The sequence below is a fragment of the Nothobranchius furzeri genome, chromosome 4 (assembly GCF_043380555.1).
Source record: "Nothobranchius furzeri strain GRZ-AD chromosome 4, NfurGRZ-RIMD1, whole genome shotgun sequence".
Taxonomy (NCBI): Eukaryota; Metazoa; Chordata; class Actinopteri; order Cyprinodontiformes; family Nothobranchiidae; genus Nothobranchius; species Nothobranchius furzeri.
In genome coordinates, this window is record NC_091744.1 from 504,546 (window position 1) to 525,585 (window position 21,040).

The window sequence follows — 21,040 nt, forward strand, 5'->3', positions numbered from 1 at the left end:
TGAAAATGTCAGCAGTATATGTTCCATGTGCCACATTCTTTGCAGTTAATTGTTCTGTTGTACTTGGTTCTCTTTTACGGTAATAGAGTGGAATGGATGAGCAGTTCTAGGAAGGGGGAGGAGCGGGGGGGGGGGGGGGGGCTCAGGAGGAGTTGTTGGTTTTTTGGTCTCGCTCTCTCTCTCTGTTCGTTGGTTTTTTGGCTCCGTGTTCAGCGTGGTTGCGGCTAACAGCAACTCTTTTGGAGTCATTAAAAAGACTAAAAGCATAAGTGAGCGTCTCCGACCGTTATTGTGTCCGATGGGACGTTGCATTGGTGTCAGAAGTAAAACACCGGAGACATCTTTTGGCCAACAGGGTGAGCTAACAGCTACCAGCTAACTCGGCTAGCTCTGTGAACGGCATGGCTGCACAGCGGGACAGCACTGTGCTCGACCGAAGATCAAGGCGGACGTGGAGTACGGTGACAATGCAGATGGTCCCACCTGCACAGTCCCAAAGCTCCGCTCCAGCATCGTCAAGTGCGGCTGAGACCCATCAGGTGGAGAATGTGCCCCAACACCATCGAAATAAGGGGGAGAATTAATTGTCACAGTCCTTGGTTCAGGACTCTGGGTCAGGAGAGGTCGACAGGTTGACAGTGGTGAAAGAAATCTGGAGGCGTAGCTGTGACGGCTTACAACTAAATCAACAAGAGGAACTGCAGCAAGTTTTGTGGGAATTTAAAGATATTTTTGCACTCTCGGAGGAGGAGACAGGCCTGACACCTGGTTCAACATGAGATCAACACAGGGGATGCATGGCCGATTATGACGTGCCCTCGCTGCTTACCCCTAGCACATCAGGAGGCTGCTGACGGGGCGATTGAAGAAGTGCTCAGTACGGGGATCATTGAGCCGTCCAACAGCCCATGGGCTTCGGGGTTGTGATGGTCAGAAAGAAAAAGAGTCAGAAAACGAGGTTCTGCGTGGACTACAGGCCTCTGAACAGTGTGACCAAAAAGGACTCGTAGCCGCTACCTCGCAAAGACGAGTCCCTGGATTTGGTGTCAGGCTCATCTTGGTTCTCCTTGTTGGACCTACGCAGCAGATACTGGCAGGTTCCACTCAGGCCTGAGGCCCATCCAAAGACTGCTTTCTACACAGGGCGGGGGTTGTGGCAATTCAGGGTCCTTAGTTTTGGTCTGTGCAATGCCCCAGCTACACGTGAGTGGCTGATGGAGAGGGTGTTGGATGCCATCCCACGTCAGGAATGTTTGTCTATTTGGATGACATTCTTGTGCACGGGAGCTCTTTTGAGACGGTGTTGGGTTCACTGAGGAGGGTCCTGCAGAGAACAGCAACAGCAGGACTGAAGCTACACCCAGAAAAGTGCTGTTTCATGAGGAGGGAGCAGGAGTTTTGGCCCACAGGATCGGGGGCGAGGGCATCAACACATTGGAGGAGAAGGTATGGTCGGTGAGGGAGTGGCCAACACCCACCACTCTCAAGGACTTGAAGAGCTTCCTTGGACTGGCCTCCTATTACAGGCAGTTTTGTTCGAGGAGTCTCATGTATAGCTGCACCCCTGTTTCGCCTGGCTGGGGAAAGGATGTGACTTTGTGTGGGCACCAGAGTGTGAGCAGGCCTTCATCTCTTTGAAGATGGCTCTGACAAACTCTTCAATCCTCACCCCCCGACCCCAATCGGCCATTCATCCTCGACACGGATGTCAGTGATGTGGGGATGGGGGTGGTGCTGAGTCAGACAGGGGAGGATGGGGAAAAGGTGGTGGCCTACTTTAGCAAGACATTCAACAAAGCAGAACGGCGCTATTGCGTGACCCGCAGGGAGCTCCTCGCAGTTGTTAAAGCCATAGGCCATTACAGATACTACCTCTGCAGTCTCCCTTTTACCATCCGATCTGATCATTCTGTTTTACAATGGTTGATGTCCTTTCAAGAACCAGAGGGGCAGACAGACCGCTGGCTGGAGGAGCTAGCATCGCACTCCTTCACGATTGAATACAGGGCAGGGACTCAGCACAGAAATGCTGATGCCATGTCTCGACGGCCCTACGGGATGCGGATACTGCAAGAGGAGGGAGGCGGAGGCGGAAATCCGGGGGGGGGGGGGGGTGTTACCACATGTGAGGGGGGGCAGACAGGTTTGCAGCATGACTCAAATGGTCGACCAAAGAGAGTGGAGAGCACGACAAGAGCAGGACACTGATTTGCAATCGGTGCTACATTGGGTGGAGGCCAGCCGTAACCACGGTGGGAGGAAGTGTCAGGGTGCTCTCTTGCTTCCAAGGGACTGCTTGTGAAATATGATGCCCTTAGGGTGAAGACTTGGGTGCTACAGAGGGCTTGGACAGAGCCAGCCACTGGAGAGGAAAGGTGGCAGGTGGTGGTTCCCCGAGCGCTAAGGGACTATATCCTCCAGGCCTGTCATGGAGCCGCAGGGACTGGTCACTTTGGGGTGGCAAAGACTCTGCCGCATCCATCAGGGGTTTTACTGGGGTCAGGTCAGGAGGGATGTGGAGGATTTCTGCCATCACTGTGATTTCTGCACAGCACACAAGGGTCCACCTCAGCAGCCTTGTGCTGAGCTCTCGTGCAGGTAGCATTGGGGGCCCCAATGGAAATAGTGGCGGTGGACGTGGTGGGGCTGTTCCCCTGTACAGACAGTGGGAACCGTTATGTTTAAGTTGTCATGGACTACTTTACCAAGTGGACAGAGGCCTATGCCATTGCAGGCCAGGAAGCAGAGACTGCTGCTGATGTCCTGGTGGAGGGCATATTCTCAAGGTTCCGGTGCAGCGGAGACCATTCACAGTGACCAGGGAAGGAACTTTGAGTCAGCTGTGTTCTTTGCCATGTGCGAACGCCTGGGCATGCAAAAGACTCGGACACCCCATTGCACCTCCAGAGCGATGGCTTGGTTGAGCACTTCAACGAACCATGGTGAAACAACTAGCCATTCTCACGGCAGAGCACCAACAGGACTGGGACATGCAACCCCCCCCCCCCCCCCCCCCATCTTGCTGGCCTACAGGTCTGCTGTACAGGATTCCACCCAATGCACACCTGCACTGCTCACGTTGGAACGAGAACTGCACACCCCTCCGGAGATGACCTTGGAGACCCGCTGACACTCTCGCTGTTCCTCCAGGCCCAGAATACGCCAGGAGGCTTCAGGACAGGATGGACTCAGCTCACGCCTTTGCCCAAGACCAGCTGCAAAAAGCCTGCATGAGACAGAAGAGGAGTTACGACCTGCGGGTTAAAGGTCACGACTTTGAGGCCGGTGATTTGTTTTGGGTGTATAGCCCCAGGAGGAAAAGTGTTGATGTCCCAAACTGGACTGTCACTGGGTGGGTCTTGTGGGGTGCTTGAGAACTGGGAGGGGTTGAGTACAGGGTCCAGCTTACCCCCAGGGCAGGAAAGTGGTCCTCATAGGGACAGACTGGCACCATACAGAGGCACTGCTCAGCCGCAACAGAGCCCCAGGCGGCCCACGCCTGCTCAAAGGGGGTTCGACAACCACACTTTTCCCCACAGGTACCACCCCACCCCCACCCCCACCCCCCCGCACCCCGCTTCCACCCCACTCTCACCCCCGCGTTGCAACCGGCTGCCTAAGGACAAGAAGTGCGGCCACACCTGATCACATTACACAAACCTCAGGGGGCTGAGAAGGCCCCCTGAGCATCTCAGGGACTTTCCGAGTGACCCTCCGAACAAGGGTCTTAGTGGGGAGGGGGCAGTGTAACATTCTGCACTTTAGCTGTGTTCTATGTTGTGCTTGGTTCTCTTTTATGGCAATAGAATGGAGTGGATGAGCATTTCTAGGTAGGGGGGGGGGATGAGGGAGGGGGGGGGGGGTACCCTCAGGAGGAGTTGTTGGTTTTTTGGTCTTCCTCTCTCTCTCTGTTCGTTGTTTTTTTTTGGGGGGGGGGGGGGGGGGGGGGGGGGGCTCTGTGTTCTGCAGGGTTGCGGCCAACAGCAACTCTTTTGGAATCATTAAAAAGACTAAAGCATAAGTGCGCGTCTCCGACCGTTATTGTGTCTGATGAGACATTACAGTATCCTAAAGGTTGTGTCAAACAAAACCTTTTTTTCTGCTTATCCTCAGGTGTATTCCTGTTGAAATTGTTCTTGATATTTTGCAGAGAAATTAAGAATATTCTAATATCAAGACAATACCAAAATAAAGTCTTAAAAGTGTGGAACATTGAAAACCAATTTTTAATGATCATTTCTCATTATAATCAACTGTGAGTTTTTCATGCAGGCTGAACATGAAAATAGTCTCCTACATCTATCTTGTGCATTAGCTTCTGATAGAAAACAGATGGTGAAACTCTAGGATTTGAAAATCCTCACAGATCTACATCACGCTGTCACTTAACATTCATGGACTCACCAATCTTGGCTCACAACGGGGAAGGCTGTTGATGGTTTAGCGTCTAGGAAACAGCAGAGAACATCCCAGCATTTAGAAGCTAACTGTTAACATTAACACCATCACCACACAGCAGAAAGTCCTCCAGGTTTGTATTATTTGTGGAGATAAAACATTAACGTTGCAAGTCAGTGGAAAAGTCGTGGTTCTGCTGTCCAATCCAAGGCAAGTTGTCCAAATATCAGTAAATAAGACTCAAAAACCTGCTGTTTAAAGCTCAGCTGTGATGTGGGAAACTTTTAATTCCAGGAAATGGTGCACCGGTATATTTTCCCCCACAAGAATTACTTACAAGGCATTCATTCCTACTAGAAACCACTGCAAAGTATTGATCAAACAAGTGAACTACACCTTTAAGTTAGCATTTCTTTTATATTAATAATTAAAATTAAAACTGTGTGCGCTCTTTTTCAGGTTAACTTGAATCAATCATGAGCCCTTTTGGCTGATTCTACCAACTCAAACCATTCCAACTTTATCTGCCAAAAAAAAAAAAAAACAGGATGCTCGTTTTTCAAATTTGACTTTTTTCCTTAAATTTTTATTATTTTTTGCAAACTTTTAGTATGCACGAAATGGTGTGTTAACATGTCATCACAAATAAAGCTTGGATGGGTGGGATAGAGTAAGCTAAGTTAGAACAGGTCATTATCAAAACATTTCAAACAAGACAAAATCATTTTTGTTCATGAAGATTTGATGTATTATATGCTGGTTTATTTGAGTAACCAGAGTACAGGATACTTTTACTCTTTATCAGGTTATTACTTCAATCGATGAAACGTTAGTAAGTTCAGAAAGTGACAAATGAACATATTTTCTTAAAAAAGACATTTTTTGTAATTTTCTAAGCAGCTGTCTAAATACAGAACGCAGTGGTTGTAGAATGGTCTGTAAACAGGTTTGCATTAATGACGCTCCTACTAGGATGTCAAATCTTGGCACATTGCATGCTTCTGTTTGAATTAAGAGAGAGGGATTTTTCAGGACATAATAGTACTTTAAAAATTTTACTTTTTAAAGCTCATGTGACCAGTCCCTTCACTCTTTTTTTTTAAATTCAAGTTTTTATTGAACTTTCGTTGAGGGGCTGGTACATAACAGTCTCAATAGATACTAAACATGGAGGGACTAAACATACAGTTGTAACAGTTGATTTTGAATACAAGTCCCAATCATATAACTCCTGCAGACACGTAACGTTGGAACAACAGCAGTCACATAACATGCTTGATTTCACCCAAGGCCTTTGTCTGTCTTTAAAAAGTTCCAGAATCTATCCCAGTGAGAAGTTCCCTCTCTGTTGTCTTCACTCATTTTACTGAGCATACATTCATATGATGCAGATTCGGCCATTGCACAGACCCATTCCTTAACCTCTGGAGATTCTACTGCTTTCCAGTGTCTTAAAATGACTCGACTGGCTGTTATTAACTCCACTGAGATGATTGAAAAATTACATTTATTTACATTAGGCAACTGAGATTTATCTCCCAATAAGCACAGTTCTGGGTTAAAAGGGATGTCTGTTCCACACCAATTACTTAAGATCTTGACAATACGGGTCCAAAAACATCTGATAGGAGCACATTCCCAAATACAATGCATGAACGTCCCAATACTCGTTTTGCATTTCCAACACAAATCATCATCCACTAGCTTCATTCTAAACAGTCTAGATGGCGTATAATAGTATCTGTTTAGCACATTATATTGCATGAGTTTACTCCTCACCTCTCTTACGTGTTTACCACAGTTAACAACAATTGTTTTCCATATATCATCATCGAACATTATGCCAAGGTCTTTCTGCCAGATCATTTTTAACTGGTTGGAATCATCACTGAGGAGAGAGTTAATGATTCTATAGAACTGCGAGGCTTTGTGTTTACTAGTTGGAAGTTTCATATACTCAGTTACTGTGTTGTCTTCAATATTATATGGCTGCGAGGTAATACAACTTCTCATTTGCAAGAACTTCCAAAAGTGACCCCTGCCCTCTAAGTTAAACTCTTGCACTAGTTCAGCATATGACAAAAACGCTCCGTCCTTAAACAGATCTCCAATAGTATTTAATCCTTTCACTTGCCATTCTTTCCAGTAAACAGGTTTCTTCCCTATGCAGACCTTGGGATTACACCATAATGCAGAATATTTCTGCTGAGTATGTTTGAGGTTTAACAGTCTATGTTTATGTTTATGTATTTAGCAGACGCTTTTGTCCAAAGCGACTTACAAGTGATAATCGGCATTTTGCCCTTGAGGCTAACAACAACAATAACAACAACAAATTGACATCAGTCATGGAGAGGAGGGAACAAGGAGTGGACAGTAGAGTCTATGAACTTTGTTCCATACATCCTTTGAATGTAAAAGTACTGGATTAGTAATATTAGACCTTTGTGCTAGTACCACTGAAGGTTGAAAAGGTAAACATATATTTTCCTCCACCTCCATCCACCCTGGTTTATCTGTTATTGTTTGCCAATACCTTGCTATTTTTGTCATCTCAAATGCTAGATAATACAGTCTCAGGTCTGGCAAACCCAGCCCTCCTTTCTCCCTATGTGCACATAATTTCCTTAGTTTCAGTCTTGGTTTTTTTCCATTCCATAAAACATTTTTAATTACATCATCTAGTTGTCTAAAGATGGCAGGTGGACTCTTAATTGGCAACATCATTTTAACATATGTAATTTGTGGGGCAGCAATCATCTTTATAGTATTAATTTTTCCCATCAGACTCAATTTTAGTTTTGACCATTTATCAAGATTTGTTTTTAGCCTTTGAAGCAGAGGGTTGAAATTCAATGCTATTATCTCATCTATATCCTCAGAGAGGTTAATACCGAGATATTGCATTCCCCTACGCGTCCATTTAAAATTAAATGTTTCTACCATGGATGAAATGCATAGCTTAGAAAGGGGCATTGCCTCTGATTTATTCCAATTAATGGAGTACCCAGAAAGTTTAGAAAAAGATTGTATAGTATCCATTAAATGTGGTAGCGACTTTAAGGGCTCCGATACCACTGCCAAAATGTCGTCCGCATACAGCAGTAACTTATATTCATTGCCCCCTACCCTTATTCCTTTTATTCCCGGGTGCGTTCTGATGGACACTGCTAGGACCTCCAAGAAAATAATGAATAATAAGGGGCTCAGAGAGCATCCCTGTCTAGTCCCTCTAGTCAGGTTGAAGAAAGGGGAAACTATCCCATTTGTCATCACCGCAGCCTTAGGTTCCTTATATAACATTGTAATCCATTTTATAAAATCAGCAGTGAAACCAAAATGCCCAAGAGTGGAGAGCAAAAATGTGTCACTCCACCCTATCAAACGCCTTTTCAGCATCCAAAGATAGAGCAGCAATAGGAACATCTCGGGATTGACTGAGCCACATCAGATGTAGTAGGAGTCTAACATTGTCCAGTCCCTTCACTCTTAAATCTATCAACATTTGAATATTTATTGATGGGTGTTTTTCAAAGCAAGTCATTCAATAAAATATGTTTGATTAAAATGCTGTTGGGGATGTTGCACTACAGAAAACTTAATGTTATATTCACTCAACATATTTTAAATTTTTTCCATCTTTGTAAAGAAATGTCCGTTTTCTTCTCTTTTCCTGCAGGAAAGGTTGTTTCTCACCATATCCAACTACATCTTTACGGCCATCTTCGTGGCAGAGATGACCGTCAAGGTAAAAATACTTTTTTATTTTCCCAGCTTTTGTTTTTATTATTCAGTCTCATTTATTCACCTTTTTATTTTATATTTTATTCTGTTATGTCATGTATACCCACACCCTCTTTAATTACAGGAAGCACATTTTAGGTTCAACTTTTCTTCTTTGGTACATTTTTCTTACAAATTTTACGGTTTCTTTTCAATCTGTCCTCCCTTCTCTCTGTTTTTTCAACAACCATAGAATTCACTTCCATTAGTAGCATTAGTGATAGACAACTAGATAATGAAGGTTTATTGTTTATAATTTATTGTGCTATTTGGATCCCCATTAGCTTCCACAGCAGCGATTGCTAATCTTCCTGGGGTCCATGTTTAAAATACAAAATACATTTAACAATACAAATGATTAAAACAGTATAAATTATTACATTAGAATTTTAAAAGCTGTAGTGACCAACCAATACCATTTACAAGATCCCCCATAACTTGCAGGTGATAAGAAGTCTAGCATTCTTCAGCAGACATTTAGGTACTCCTAAACTTCCTATCAAAACACACACACACACACACACACACACACACACACACACACACACACACACACACACTTTACTAATCCACTGCTCTCTAGAAGACGCAGCATCCTCCATAATTGGAACTCCTGTGTCTTCAGGCTCCTTCTACACTGGAGTGACTTTGGTAGTAATGTATTTCTCATTAGTAATGTTGTGTAACACAGTGATACACGCATGATGCCAACGGTGGTCAGGCACCAATCACATTTTCCTAAAGACAGATGTCCTCAAGTTTATCTAATTGTTTTATTATTTTGACATCCTTCTAGCCTTTCTTTCAAGCATTTAATCTTTCAATCAGATATTAAGTAACACACTTTCAATGGCCTCCTCATTTCTTATAACTTCACAGAAAGTACTTTATCCTTAGCTTCATCATCATCTCTGCTCTTTTAAGCCTCCATTTCTAATTTAATCAAAGAACCGCCGTTTATATCTTTCAGTTTATCCGCTTCATTTGTATTCTAAAGCATGGTCCAGCTCTTTCTATGGGCTCATTATTTCATATCAAACTTACAATTTGATGCAAAGCCTTTCCTTAACTTCTAAACTTCCACAAAGTAACAGTAATGTTGCTCATATGAAGCTGTCTGAAGCACTTTTCAATGATTTGAGTACTTCAAATGCTCACGAACACCAACTGGTGATAAAAGACCCTTTGAGTGTTGATGCCGTTTTTGTGTATACTGTGTGTTACCTGCAGCAATACCCACCCATATCTCTGTTTGCATTAGATTCTATATGCTAGAAAGGATTAGAGCCATGCACGCCCTTTAACCCTTGGCTGAAATACGCTTCTTGTATTTTCTATGAATTTAAATGTGTTTTAAGTGTTTTTGCTGCACTTTTGAAATGGTGTCAATGCCATGCTGTGCTTAAAAGAAAAAAAAAACTGGTGTAAAATATTCAGTTCTGTGCTTTTATCAGCAGACCAACAAGTAGTGTGTGTCTAGGAGGACGGTTTTGTTTATCTTTGATCGTTTGATTTAATGATGGCTTCATGTGAAGTTGCCCTTCACACATGACAAGCTGTTTTCTATGTGTCTCATCATTAGCAGCAGCTCTGTCATTGTGTGTCAAAATTGTCTAAATTCTCTGACAGGGTTAGCAAATTTGCAAGGGTTCATCTTGCTTGGTACTGTAGTTTTATATCTGCTATAATATAGTTGTGACAGCGTAACAGGATGTACCATAACCGGTTAATTTAATATCATTATCCAGATGACTGAAGTTGTCTCATCCAGTAATATTGTTACGAGAGTCGGTAACGAAATTTTGAAGAATAAAAATGAACACAGAAATGTTTCACATCGTCTCAGAGTTGTTCATACATAATCTAGGACTTCAGCAATGTAAGGAAACTTTTCACTTACTTCCTTTTCACAATAGTACATTTCAAAGCCTGTTATCTTACAGTGAAGAAAGCTATGGGAGACTTCAACGGGTGCTGACCAAAAGGAACACAAATGCATGTTTCATATCTACCAAAAGATATCTTAATGCACAAGATGTGTAGGAAAATATTCTGTGTACTGATGAGAAAAGTTGGACTTTTCACATTGAAAAGTATTTCATACCAACAGTAAGGCATGGTGGTGGTACAGTGGTGGTTTGGGGATGCTTTGCAATTTCAGGACCTTAAAAACTAGCTTTTTTGATTAAACAGTTAATGCTCCCTAAAAAATCTGAGGAAATATCTGAACTTTGCCCTTAAACAAACCGTTCGTGCTGGAAACCCTTCAATGTGGCTCAACAATCCTGTAAATATTATCCTAAGAGTAGTAGAGCCAGTTAAATTTAGGGATTGGTTATTTTTCTTCACACAAGGCAGTGTTGACATGTGTAAAGGGTTTAATTTACATGCTATTTAATGAACCATGAGACACGAGATTCCATAGAAAATATTAAATCAATCTGATGGATCTTTGGGTATTTTTAACCAGAAGATTGGAACTTTTTATTGCAGGGATTATGTAACAACTTCATATTGACCGAGAGACAACAGAAGAGAGAGTCAGATTTTAAAAGTTTTAAGATTTATTACTAAACACATTAAAACTAGACTAACTTTAAACTCTTAGTGTGTGGTGTAACTAAGGTGAAGTGAGACGGAGAATGGTGTAGTGTGGAATGTTGTTCAGAACCAGCAAATCCGGAGAAATGGTTAGTTCTGATGGGAGTGAAGGTGATGTCTTCACGCTAAGCTTTGATTCAGAGATTCATAAACACATAAAATGCCATTCTGTCGGTCTACATACCCTTGGCGGAAGTCCCCGTCTAGATCAGGAGGTGTAGGGGACCAGCTTGGACCTTTCTGGAGCCGAAGCTTGTAGAACAGCCGCGGCAGCCGACCAGTCCAGTCTTTGAGATACTTCCGGGTCACAACAGTTTGGTTGGCATCTAACAAGACCCAAAACGGGGTTGTGATGGTTCAGCTTTTATTCTGAAAGGAACCGTTGCAGCAGTTGGAACAGCAATTTGATCCAGCTTGTCGTTGGTTCTTTCGGCTGAAGAGGAAAGTTACGGATTGGCCACTCCGACAACTTCTCTAGAAAGCGTTGAACTGGCGTTAAAGATGACGTGGGCATAGTTTTATACTTCGGATGTTTTGGTTTATGGTCGAATGAAAAGATGACAGATTTACCAAGCACCACCAAAACCACGCCTCCATCAGATCTGGCAGACTCTGAATGGATCAGTAAAAGCAATGTGTGATGTCTTAACGCTACGTGTGAGATAAAATAATTTTCTAAAAGCTACAGTTTGTATTCACTCAGGTTACTGTTGATATAAAAAATTTTCAGATTTTCTTATAATTGTCTTGATCCATTTGCTAAAATGATCCTTAACAGGGATAATGGAATGTCTCCCACCGCCCTCTGTGGTCAGAATACCAAACTTGCACCTTCAGAGTCCTGGTCTGGTCCCTGTCAGTCTCAGTAAAGTAGAGCTGACACGCCTGGCACTGCAGTGTGCTTTCTGGGTTAGAGTGAGCTGCAGAGTCAAACCATTAGTCTGTTTGCTGAGAGGATACCATTTCTGCTCTGATGAACGGGGTATACGGTCATGTTGCTCAGGGTTTCTCCAACAACATTTTGTCTCCTGAGGAAAAGCATGATTTGAACTTATGACTAAATAATGATTAGCTTCTTAATGCCTGTGTGTGTGTGTGTGTGTGTGTGTGTGTGTGTGTGTGTGTGTTCATTCCATTTTTCAACTCTAAATTGTTACAATTTTTACAGCTTTTTGGCTCTCAGTCCAAAGGTTTTTTAACCCTCCCACTGTCCTCATGGGTGACCCCGCCAGGAAAGTTGACCATTGAGCAGGGTTCATGGTTTATCCCTTGAGGTTCACGTGGCAGGGGTGAGGAGTAAGCACCACTTCACCCCTGCCACGTGGACCTCAAGGGATAAACCATGAACCCTGCTCAATGGTCAACTTTCCTGGCGGGGTCACCCATGAGGACAGTGGGAGGGTTAACTGTTTCATTTGATCTCATTTTGAAAAATGTAATAGGCAAAAACTTACGGAGTTTCTTCTTACATACATCCCTGCATCATTTTTAAAGTTTTCTTACAAGCATGATTGGAAAGCTAAGTGTAAGCAGTCACCGTGGGTCTGATCTTGAATGTGCCATCCTTCTTTCTGATCCTCCCTTTTTCTCTAAATTTTTCATTTCATCACATTCATCAAATCGAATGATAGCATTTATAGAGCTATAAGGTGTTACTTAATTGAAAAATATACTTTTCATTTGGCTTCTAAAATGTTTTTATCTTGTATTTTGTCAACTTGCCTACTTTTACATCTAGACAGAGCAAAAAAATAAAAAATAATTTAAAGCCAGAAATGATTGCAAACCACCTGCTTTTTCGTATAACAATGTCATTAAATACTATAGTGAATTCTGCTTCCATTCACATAGGAATAGATTAATCTCGCTTTCCCCTCGGTTAAAGTTAAACTTGCCATTAGCCCTGCTTGTGCTAATAAAATCCTGACAGTCAGGGACAATGTAAACTGTAATGACCCCAAATCATGAGCAATAAAAGTCAAAAGCACAGACTTATAAATGCTTCTTGGCACATAGGCCCTTTTCTAATTAGAACATGTTTTTCATGTTATGTTTCTCCTCTAACGTCTGTCCTTCAGCTACAGAGCATCATTTCCTGTGTGTTCTTTAAGTCTGCATGATAATACTTCTGTTAAAGCTGAAGACCTGAAAAAAAGAATGTCTAAAAAGCCTAATATCTAGCTTTTTAGCCCACATACCTGTTTTGAACATGCTTTTCTAAATCATTTTGCAAGCCTGCCTTCTAGATGTAAGACACAACGATTTCTCTTTGCTAAAGAACCTTTCAGAGCCCTATAATCAGGCTTGTTCCTATTAAAGACAGTACGTACAAATGCAATATGTACTTCTGCTGGAACAAGCCAGTTAGTGTTACATTTTGTTCTTTTTAATTGATAGTTGCATAAACTGTTATTTAATACGTTTACCTTGCTGAAGCATGCTTCTAATTTATAAATGAACAGTAGTTTCTTGATTCCAAAGTTATTGTTTTTAATCAATCTTCACCTAAAGTATCATTACATTATTGATGAATGTCATGTAAAAAGTCTAACTTGCTACCATCAGAAAAATCCATTATGGTCATTTTAAATCACAGTTTGGCACCATAAATGCACGAAATCCAGTTTTAAACACCAGCTCCCAAAACTGCTGCTACAGCAAGCACAGTAATCACTGTTTTCTTTCAAATTAAATTGCAAATGGAGTTGGAATGTCATTTAAATTGAATTTAATGTGACGGGTTCACCTCCAAACCACTGACAGCGTCAGCAGGAGGGTGAGGCGTTGGCTTTGTTGGCATTGAGCTATTAGATAAACAATACATCACAATTTTATGACAGTGATATGGTACCCTGTAGATGTATATCCTAGGTTATTCTAATATTATCAGAGAATGGCTGCTAACAATAACTGAAAATACATGCTAACATGTCAAAATGTGAATAAAGACCTCTTGAAAGAGAGATAACACAAGTGGATGATTAAATGTAATTTCTTTTCTCCATATCTGCTAGGGTAGCTTTTTTGTTATTGTTTTTGTTACTCAAAATTAGGCTTTTTTTTCATATCTTTTACATTTTCACAGAGGGTGCTTTAGCAACAGTTGACATAGCAGCACTGGTAAAGCTTCTTCAGCCCTTGTGTACTTTGAGTTCCTGTAGTCGTTAGGAGAGAGTCAAATGTTATTTTAAGCTTCCAGCACAAATTCATGTGGGCATATTATAGCATAAAGGCAGAAAGAGAGTTTGAGTTAAGTCGGTTATGACATTATCCACTGAAAGCCTGACTTTGTTCAAAACGTATTATTATTATTTGTTTGTTTTTTAATGCTACATCCCACATAACCTGCAGGGAACAAACAAGTTTGGATCTTTACTGCAACTGAAAAAAATCCTTTAAACCTTAAATGAAAACCTGTGGCAACATTCTATTTATAGAGTACTGTAATAATAGTTTTGAATAAAAATGTAACTGTGTGTTATTTTCCATAAAGGGAGTCCCCCGATGAGCCCTGTGTCATAGGCAGTTGTTGTGTTTTTACTTCAGTTTTCTTTGTTGGGTTTTTTTTCCTACTAAAATGTCACATTTTGATTTGGAAGATGGCCTAAAATTACTGGTAGATCAATGGATTTCCTATTCTTATATTAGTTACCACAATAAAGGATTTTAAAACTGGTTTGTTAGAGAGCAACTCAACCCATTTTTGCTGATAAACTGTATAAATGAGTGTCTAATAGTGCTGTAGACAGGTGTTAGTCATTATTTAGACATTTATACTTCTTATTATAAATATAAATATTAACTCTAAAACCATCAATGTAACCTGTGCCCTCTTCAGGTAAAAAATCTGCACTGCATTTGAATTTGAGTCAGCCATTACTACTAGTTAAAACAGTACACCTTGACAAAACCACTAAAGCGTGACGTCTCGAACTGCCATGCAATGCCTCGCTGAGGCATATTTTTTTAAAGGCATATTATTCAAGTTTTTTCTTGAGCCAATATGTGCTAAAATGATGCTTTACAGGGTGAATGACGTGTCACTCAGATCCCCACCCCCTCTGTGGCCACAATACTGCACTTGCAACTTTGAAGTAGCGGATTGCTCCCTGTTTGTCTTAGTAAAGTGCAGCATACATGCTTGGTGCTGTTTTAGAATGTGAACAGCTAATTTGTTTAATTTATTGATGAACTGCTCCTGTAGACACTAAGGAAGGCTGGGGAGATATTTCAGCTGTTAGATTAAGGTGTTAAAAAGCATTTTACTCTGCATCTGCTTTTTCTCTTAATTCTGATATTAAAACTTTAATTACAAAGTCAATTGTTTATCTATCATCAGTAAATAATGATAAGTGAAAGAAGAAGCAAACAACAGACTCTAAGCATCTTTAACATCAACGCATTCTCACACCCTAAGCATAGAAAAATGATGCAGTGTGACCAAGCGTTTGTTTCCGATGTGTAGGGAGACCTTGCGTGTCGGGAGGCGACGTGCTGTGCCTTAGCGTGGGTATCCTAGGGATGTCCCGATTTGATCACATGATCGGAAATCGGCCCGATCACGTGGTTTCAGACTGATCGGGACTCGGACTTTATTTCCCGATCCGAGCCCCGATCCGGACTGGGTTTAAATTACAGGAGAGCAACTTGGTTCTCCTTAAAGGTTGTCAGCCCCTGATGCCCTTACCTTACACACACCCAGAAGGAGCACAAAAGAGATCCAGTTTCTACCTATATTCTATTATTTACATGGACTCAGCATAGTTCTTTTGAGCAGAGATGCAGAGAGCGGCAGGCAGACCGCTGATTATTCATGAACTCCAGCTGCGTTCTGCACACGGCCACAGTCACATTTTCTAAGTTTCTAAGTGGCGTCACCCAAAATATATAATTAACACACAGTCATTCGTGTCCGTTCATTTTCTCTCTGGTAAGTTCCGTCTGTATTTGAGCATGATGTGTGGACGCGCTCGCGCTGACCCCCCTGCAGCGCTCGGCACTGGCGCAGCCGGGCAGCGCGGCACACGCTCTGCTTTCAATAGATCAATTAGATCTGCTAGTGAAAGTTACTTGTGAGGTGAAAAAGAAGGAAGCAGGCAGAAGCTTTCCTGGAGGATGGGAGATGCAGGAAGATCAGACAGACATGACAGGAAGATAGGACAATTAAAACAAAGAAAACAAAGCAAAGTTCTTAAAAAACGTAGGTAGATTTATCCCACTATACACGTTTCTACCTGTATAAAGCAAAAACTTATCAGCATTTATATACAGGTGCTGGCCAGTAAATTAGAATATCATCAAAAGGTTGAAAATATTTCAGTAATTCCATTCAAAACGTGAAACTTGTACATTATATTCATGCAATGCACACAGACCAATGTATTTCCGATGTTTATTACGTTTAATTTTGATATTTATAGGTGACAACCAATGAAAACATCAAATCTGGTATCTCAGAAAATTAGAATATTCTAAAGGCCAATGAAAAAATGTTTGTTTCTCTAATGTTGGCCAACTGAAAAGAATGAACATGAAAAGAATGTGCATGTATAGCACTCAATACTTAGTCGGGGCTCCTTTTGCCTCAATAACTGCAGTAATGCGGCGTGGCATGGACTCGATCAGTCTGTGGCACTGCTCAGGTGTTATGAGAGCCCAGGTTGCTCTGATAGTCGTCTTCAGCTCCTCTGCATTGTTGGGTCTAGCGTATTGCATCCTCCGCTTCACAATACCCCATAGATTTTCTATGGGGTTAAGGTCAGGCGAGTTTGCTGGCCAATCAAGGACAGGGATACCATGGTCCTTGAACCAGGTGCTGGTGGTTTTGGCACTGTGTGCAGGTGCCAAGTCCTGTTGAAAGGTGAAGTCTGCATCCCCATAAAGTTGGTCAGCAGCAGGAAGCATGAAGTGCTCTAAAACTTCCTGGTAGACGGCTGCATTGACCCTGGACCTCAGGAAACAGAGTGGGCCAACACCGGCAGATGACATGGCACCCCACACCATCACTGACGGTGGAAACTTTACACTGGACCTCATGCAACGTGGATTCTGTGCTTCTCCGCTCTTCCTCCAGACTCTGGGTCCTTGATTTCCAAAGGAAATGCAGAACTTGCTTTCATCAGAAAACATAACTTTGGACCACTCAGCATCAGTCCAGTCCTTTTTGTCCTTGGCCCAGGCGAGACGCTTCTTGCGCTGTTTCATGTTCAAGAGTGGCTTGACACACGGAATGCGACACCTGAATCCCATGTCTTTCATGAGTCTCCTCGTGGTGGTTCTTGAAGCGCTGACTCCAGCTGCAGTCCACTCTTTGTGGATCTCCCCCACATTTTTGAATGGGTTTGTCGTCACAATTCTCTGCAGGGTGCGGTTATCCCTAGAGCTTGTACACTTTTTTCTACCACATTTTTTCCGTCCCTTCGCCTGTCTGTTAATGTGCTTGGACACAGAGCTCTGCGAACAGCCAGCTTCTTTAGCAATCACCTTTTGTGTCTTGCCCTCCTTGTGCAAGGTGTCAATGATTGTCTTTTGGACAGCTGTTAAGTCAGAAGTCTTCCCCATGATTGTGGTGCCTTCAAAACAAGACTGAGGGACCTTTTAAAGGCCTTTGCAGGTGTTTTGAGTAAATCAGCTGATTAGAGTGGCAGCAGGTGTCTTCTATATTCAGCCTTTTCAGAATATTCTAATTTTTTGAGATACCAAATTTGGAGTTTTCATTAGTTGTCACTTATGAATATCAAATTTAAATGTAATGAACATCGGAAATACATTGGTCTGTGTGCATTGCATGAATATAATGTACAAGTTTCACGTTTTGAATGGAATTACTGAAATATTTTCAACCTTTTGATGATATTCTAATTTACTGGCCAGCACCTGTACAATTCAGATCATCTTCAAAACTCCGTCCCATGCCCAGGGACGTATCTAAGCATTTTGGGGGCCGAGTCAAAATAGACCCCTGCCAGGTGTTTTAAGTTGATGTGCTTTCTGTTTTTATATTAGAATTTTTATATTTGCAATTTAGTCCCAAAGTGAAGAATTTGTTATGTATTACTTGATTGTTAAAGCTACCTCACAGAAGTGATCTGTTGTTAAACCTTCTAATAAAAAGGTAATTAGATAAAAAAAAGGAACATTCTGGAACAGTTTCTTCCTTTTCTTTCTTTTTTTATGTATAGAAAGTATCGGATCGGGACTCGGTAACGGCAGATTCTCAAAATCAAATGACTCGGACTCGGACTTGAGGGCAAAAAAACCTGATCGGGACATCCCTAGTATCCGACGCCCGCGGTAAAAACGGACATTTGACTGAATTGTGACCTTTAGTCTCTTGCTATTTAACCTTCCCCTCACCCCCATCCTAACCTTAACCAGCTTGCGCATGCAAAGCTTTGTTTTGTGTTCTGTCGTTCCTCTCAAGCACGCTTAATGGAAAATTTACACTCATATACTGGGTTAAGGTTAGGATGCGGATGAGGGGAAGGTGAAATCGCTGGAGGTTGGAGGTGAAATGTCAGTGAAATCTCCGTTTTACCGCGGGTGTGGGAAACAAACGCTTGGTCACACAGTGTCATTTTTCGATGATTAGGGTGTGAGAATGTGTTGTTAACATAGTTTTAATTTTAAAATTTCTACACTTGCTCATTAACCCTTAAGGACCCAAATTCTTTTGAATTAGAAAACAGATTGGAATAAATAAATCAAAATGTGGAAAAACATACATTTAAATAAAGAAGTTAAATAATTTTCTAACTCCTGTAGCCATATGTCCCATCTTGCTTGCTCGGATCCGCAGAACAGCTGTTGTTGGTTGTTCCTAAAGCACAACAGAAATCTAGAAGTGATCGATCTTTTACAGTGCTTGCCCCAAAACTCTGGAGTAACTTCCTGCTTCATGTCAGACGCAGACATGAAGAAGGAGACTTAAAAAAATGTTGTTTTAAGTCTTGTCTGAAAACACACTTTTGTTCCCTGGCTTTCAGAATGAGCCATGACTCTTATTTGTTTTGTGGATTGTCTTATGGATTTCTTTTTATCTTGTATTTATTGTTTTTACTCTTTTTAACTTTACCTGTTATTGTTATGGGTATCTTTATGTTTATTTTAGTGTCCAGCACCAGGGCCGGCTCTAGGTAATTTGGTGCCCAAGGCGAGACTGCCCATTTGCCCCCCCCCCCCCCCTGCCCGCACGCCTCTCACCCAAACCCAAGTCCACCCACCCACCACACATTGGAAAAAGCAACTCCACAGTTATTCCTTAGTTACTATTTTTTTATTTTAAATGTTCACACAGCAACTCTTTAAAGTCAACAGCCTGAAGAATAAATGTAAGCTAGAAAGATGAGTAACCTGAGAATATTACAATAACCAACAACTCAAAATGTTGTGCAAATGTCATTGGGGGGGGGGGGGGGGGGGATGCAAAATCAACAACTGTGCAATCAAAAGCAAAACTCAAACATCAAAGTGTCATCATAAAGAAAGTTCTACTTTCCATTTTTTTCTACTGCTGTGGCCAGTCAGCAGGATCCACGGGGCCAGCAGCTCCTACATGTTCACACACATCTGTTGAAGCTGATGATGGCGTCTCTTCAGGCTGTTGGATTGGAGCACTGAGTCTGCTGGTGTTGGGTTCTTCTTCTGTGAAAACACACACACACACACACACACACACACACACACACACCCACACACACACCCACACACACACACACACACACACTTAACCCTCTGATGCATGAATTAAGAACAGCGCCACTTTCACGTTCAGTATTCCTCAGCCATGTGCATTGATGCTCTTCATTATTTTTAATGTTACTGGACTTTTTATTTTATTGATCTTTTTTTAATCTGTTCTATGAAAACATGAATAAAATGATCAAAAACAGGTGGAAGTGAGTGCATCCATGGGGAATATTTGAAAAAACGTATGTCTCACTCTCAGGTGCTCTTCAGCATCAAATAAATAGTAGAACATGAGGAAGAAGGTCCGGTGATCTGAGGCACTCTGAGGATTTCATTTATTAAACAAGGAAACACTGACGTGGGCCCGTCGGCAGCAGGGACTCCCCCGCTGCCAACGGTCAGCGGGGGAGTCCCCGCCACAGCCACGGTTGTGCCGCCCGCCCGATGTGTCGGACAAAGTTGAAATTTTGCTACACCCACACCTAACGTTCTTCTGATATACAAATACTAAATTCATGTTGTATGCGTACTTAAAACTTGAATCGAAGTTCATAAAAAGGCTGCAATCATACTCTAAAAACCAGTAAAAAATCTTACATTCTTCATCATCACAGTGAGACTCAACAGGTGTAGAACAGTCCCGCCCCCGTGGTGTCAACAGGTGCCTGTCGTGGCTGCAGATATTGTCTCACTGCATCTGGGCATGACGATTCAAAAGTAAAATGAATTGGTTAAAGTTACAGATACTGTATTGTGTGTGTAAACAGCTAGCGAGGGTCCGTCCGTGGGCCGTGCGTGGCAGGAGAGGCAGTTAGCTAAAATTGTAACGCAAAAAGTTCCTTTGCCAAATTTATAAAGTCTACATACCTCTGCTTTGGGCCCGTTGTTTTCTTCCTCCTTCCTTCGCTTTCTGAATGCTGATCCCGATGGCTTAGGTGTTCTTTTCATCGTAAAATATCAAAAGTTTAAATGCGACAACAGGATGTCCTTCTACAGTGCTGCCCACGCACATGATCTACGGCACCCTTAACGGTCAAATGCATCGGAGCGGTGGCCCAAGCGGGAGCTCGTCATGCAGCCAGATCATTAGAATTTAAATATTGATGTTTTAATTTCATGTCAATTCAGAGGGGAATTTTGAGTATGTAGAGAGTGCATTTCATATTTCAAAGATAAATTTGATTTATAAATTTATAAATTTAACTTTTTTTAAATTTTTTTTATTTTGCACCCTATCCATCAGATGGCGCCCCAGGCGGCCGCTGTGTCGCCTGTCGCCAAAGCCGGCCCTGTCAAGCACTTTGGTCAATCATTTTATTGTTTTTAAAGTGCTTTATAAATTAAGAGGCTATGCTATGCTATGCTATCTTTATGTAGGATGCTATGCTATCTGTATGTAGGATGTAGGATATGTGTGTGTGTGTGTGTGTGTGTGTGTGTGTGTGTGTGTGTGTGCGTGCGTGCGTGCGTGCGCGCGTGTGTGTGTGTGTGTGTGTGTAATTGAAAATTGATGTTTGAAATGGGATGTGACACCAGAGTTACCACAGGTTTTTAGTCCCCCAAGATTGTT

At 42.0% G+C, this 21,040-nt stretch overlaps 1 protein-coding gene across 1 annotated transcript in view; it reads left to right on the plus strand.

The window, feature by feature from the left end:
* The window catches only part of LOC107391375 (voltage-dependent T-type calcium channel subunit alpha-1I), a 374,405-nt gene that overhangs the window by 280,142 nt on the left and 73,223 nt on the right, over nt 1-21,040 (plus strand). Inside the window, exon 21 of the mRNA XM_070549995.1 lies at nt 8,078-8,146. Within this exon, the coding sequence (XP_070406096.1) occupies nt 8,078-8,146 (69 nt within the window). The remainder of the gene's footprint in view (nt 1-8,077; nt 8,147-21,040) is intronic.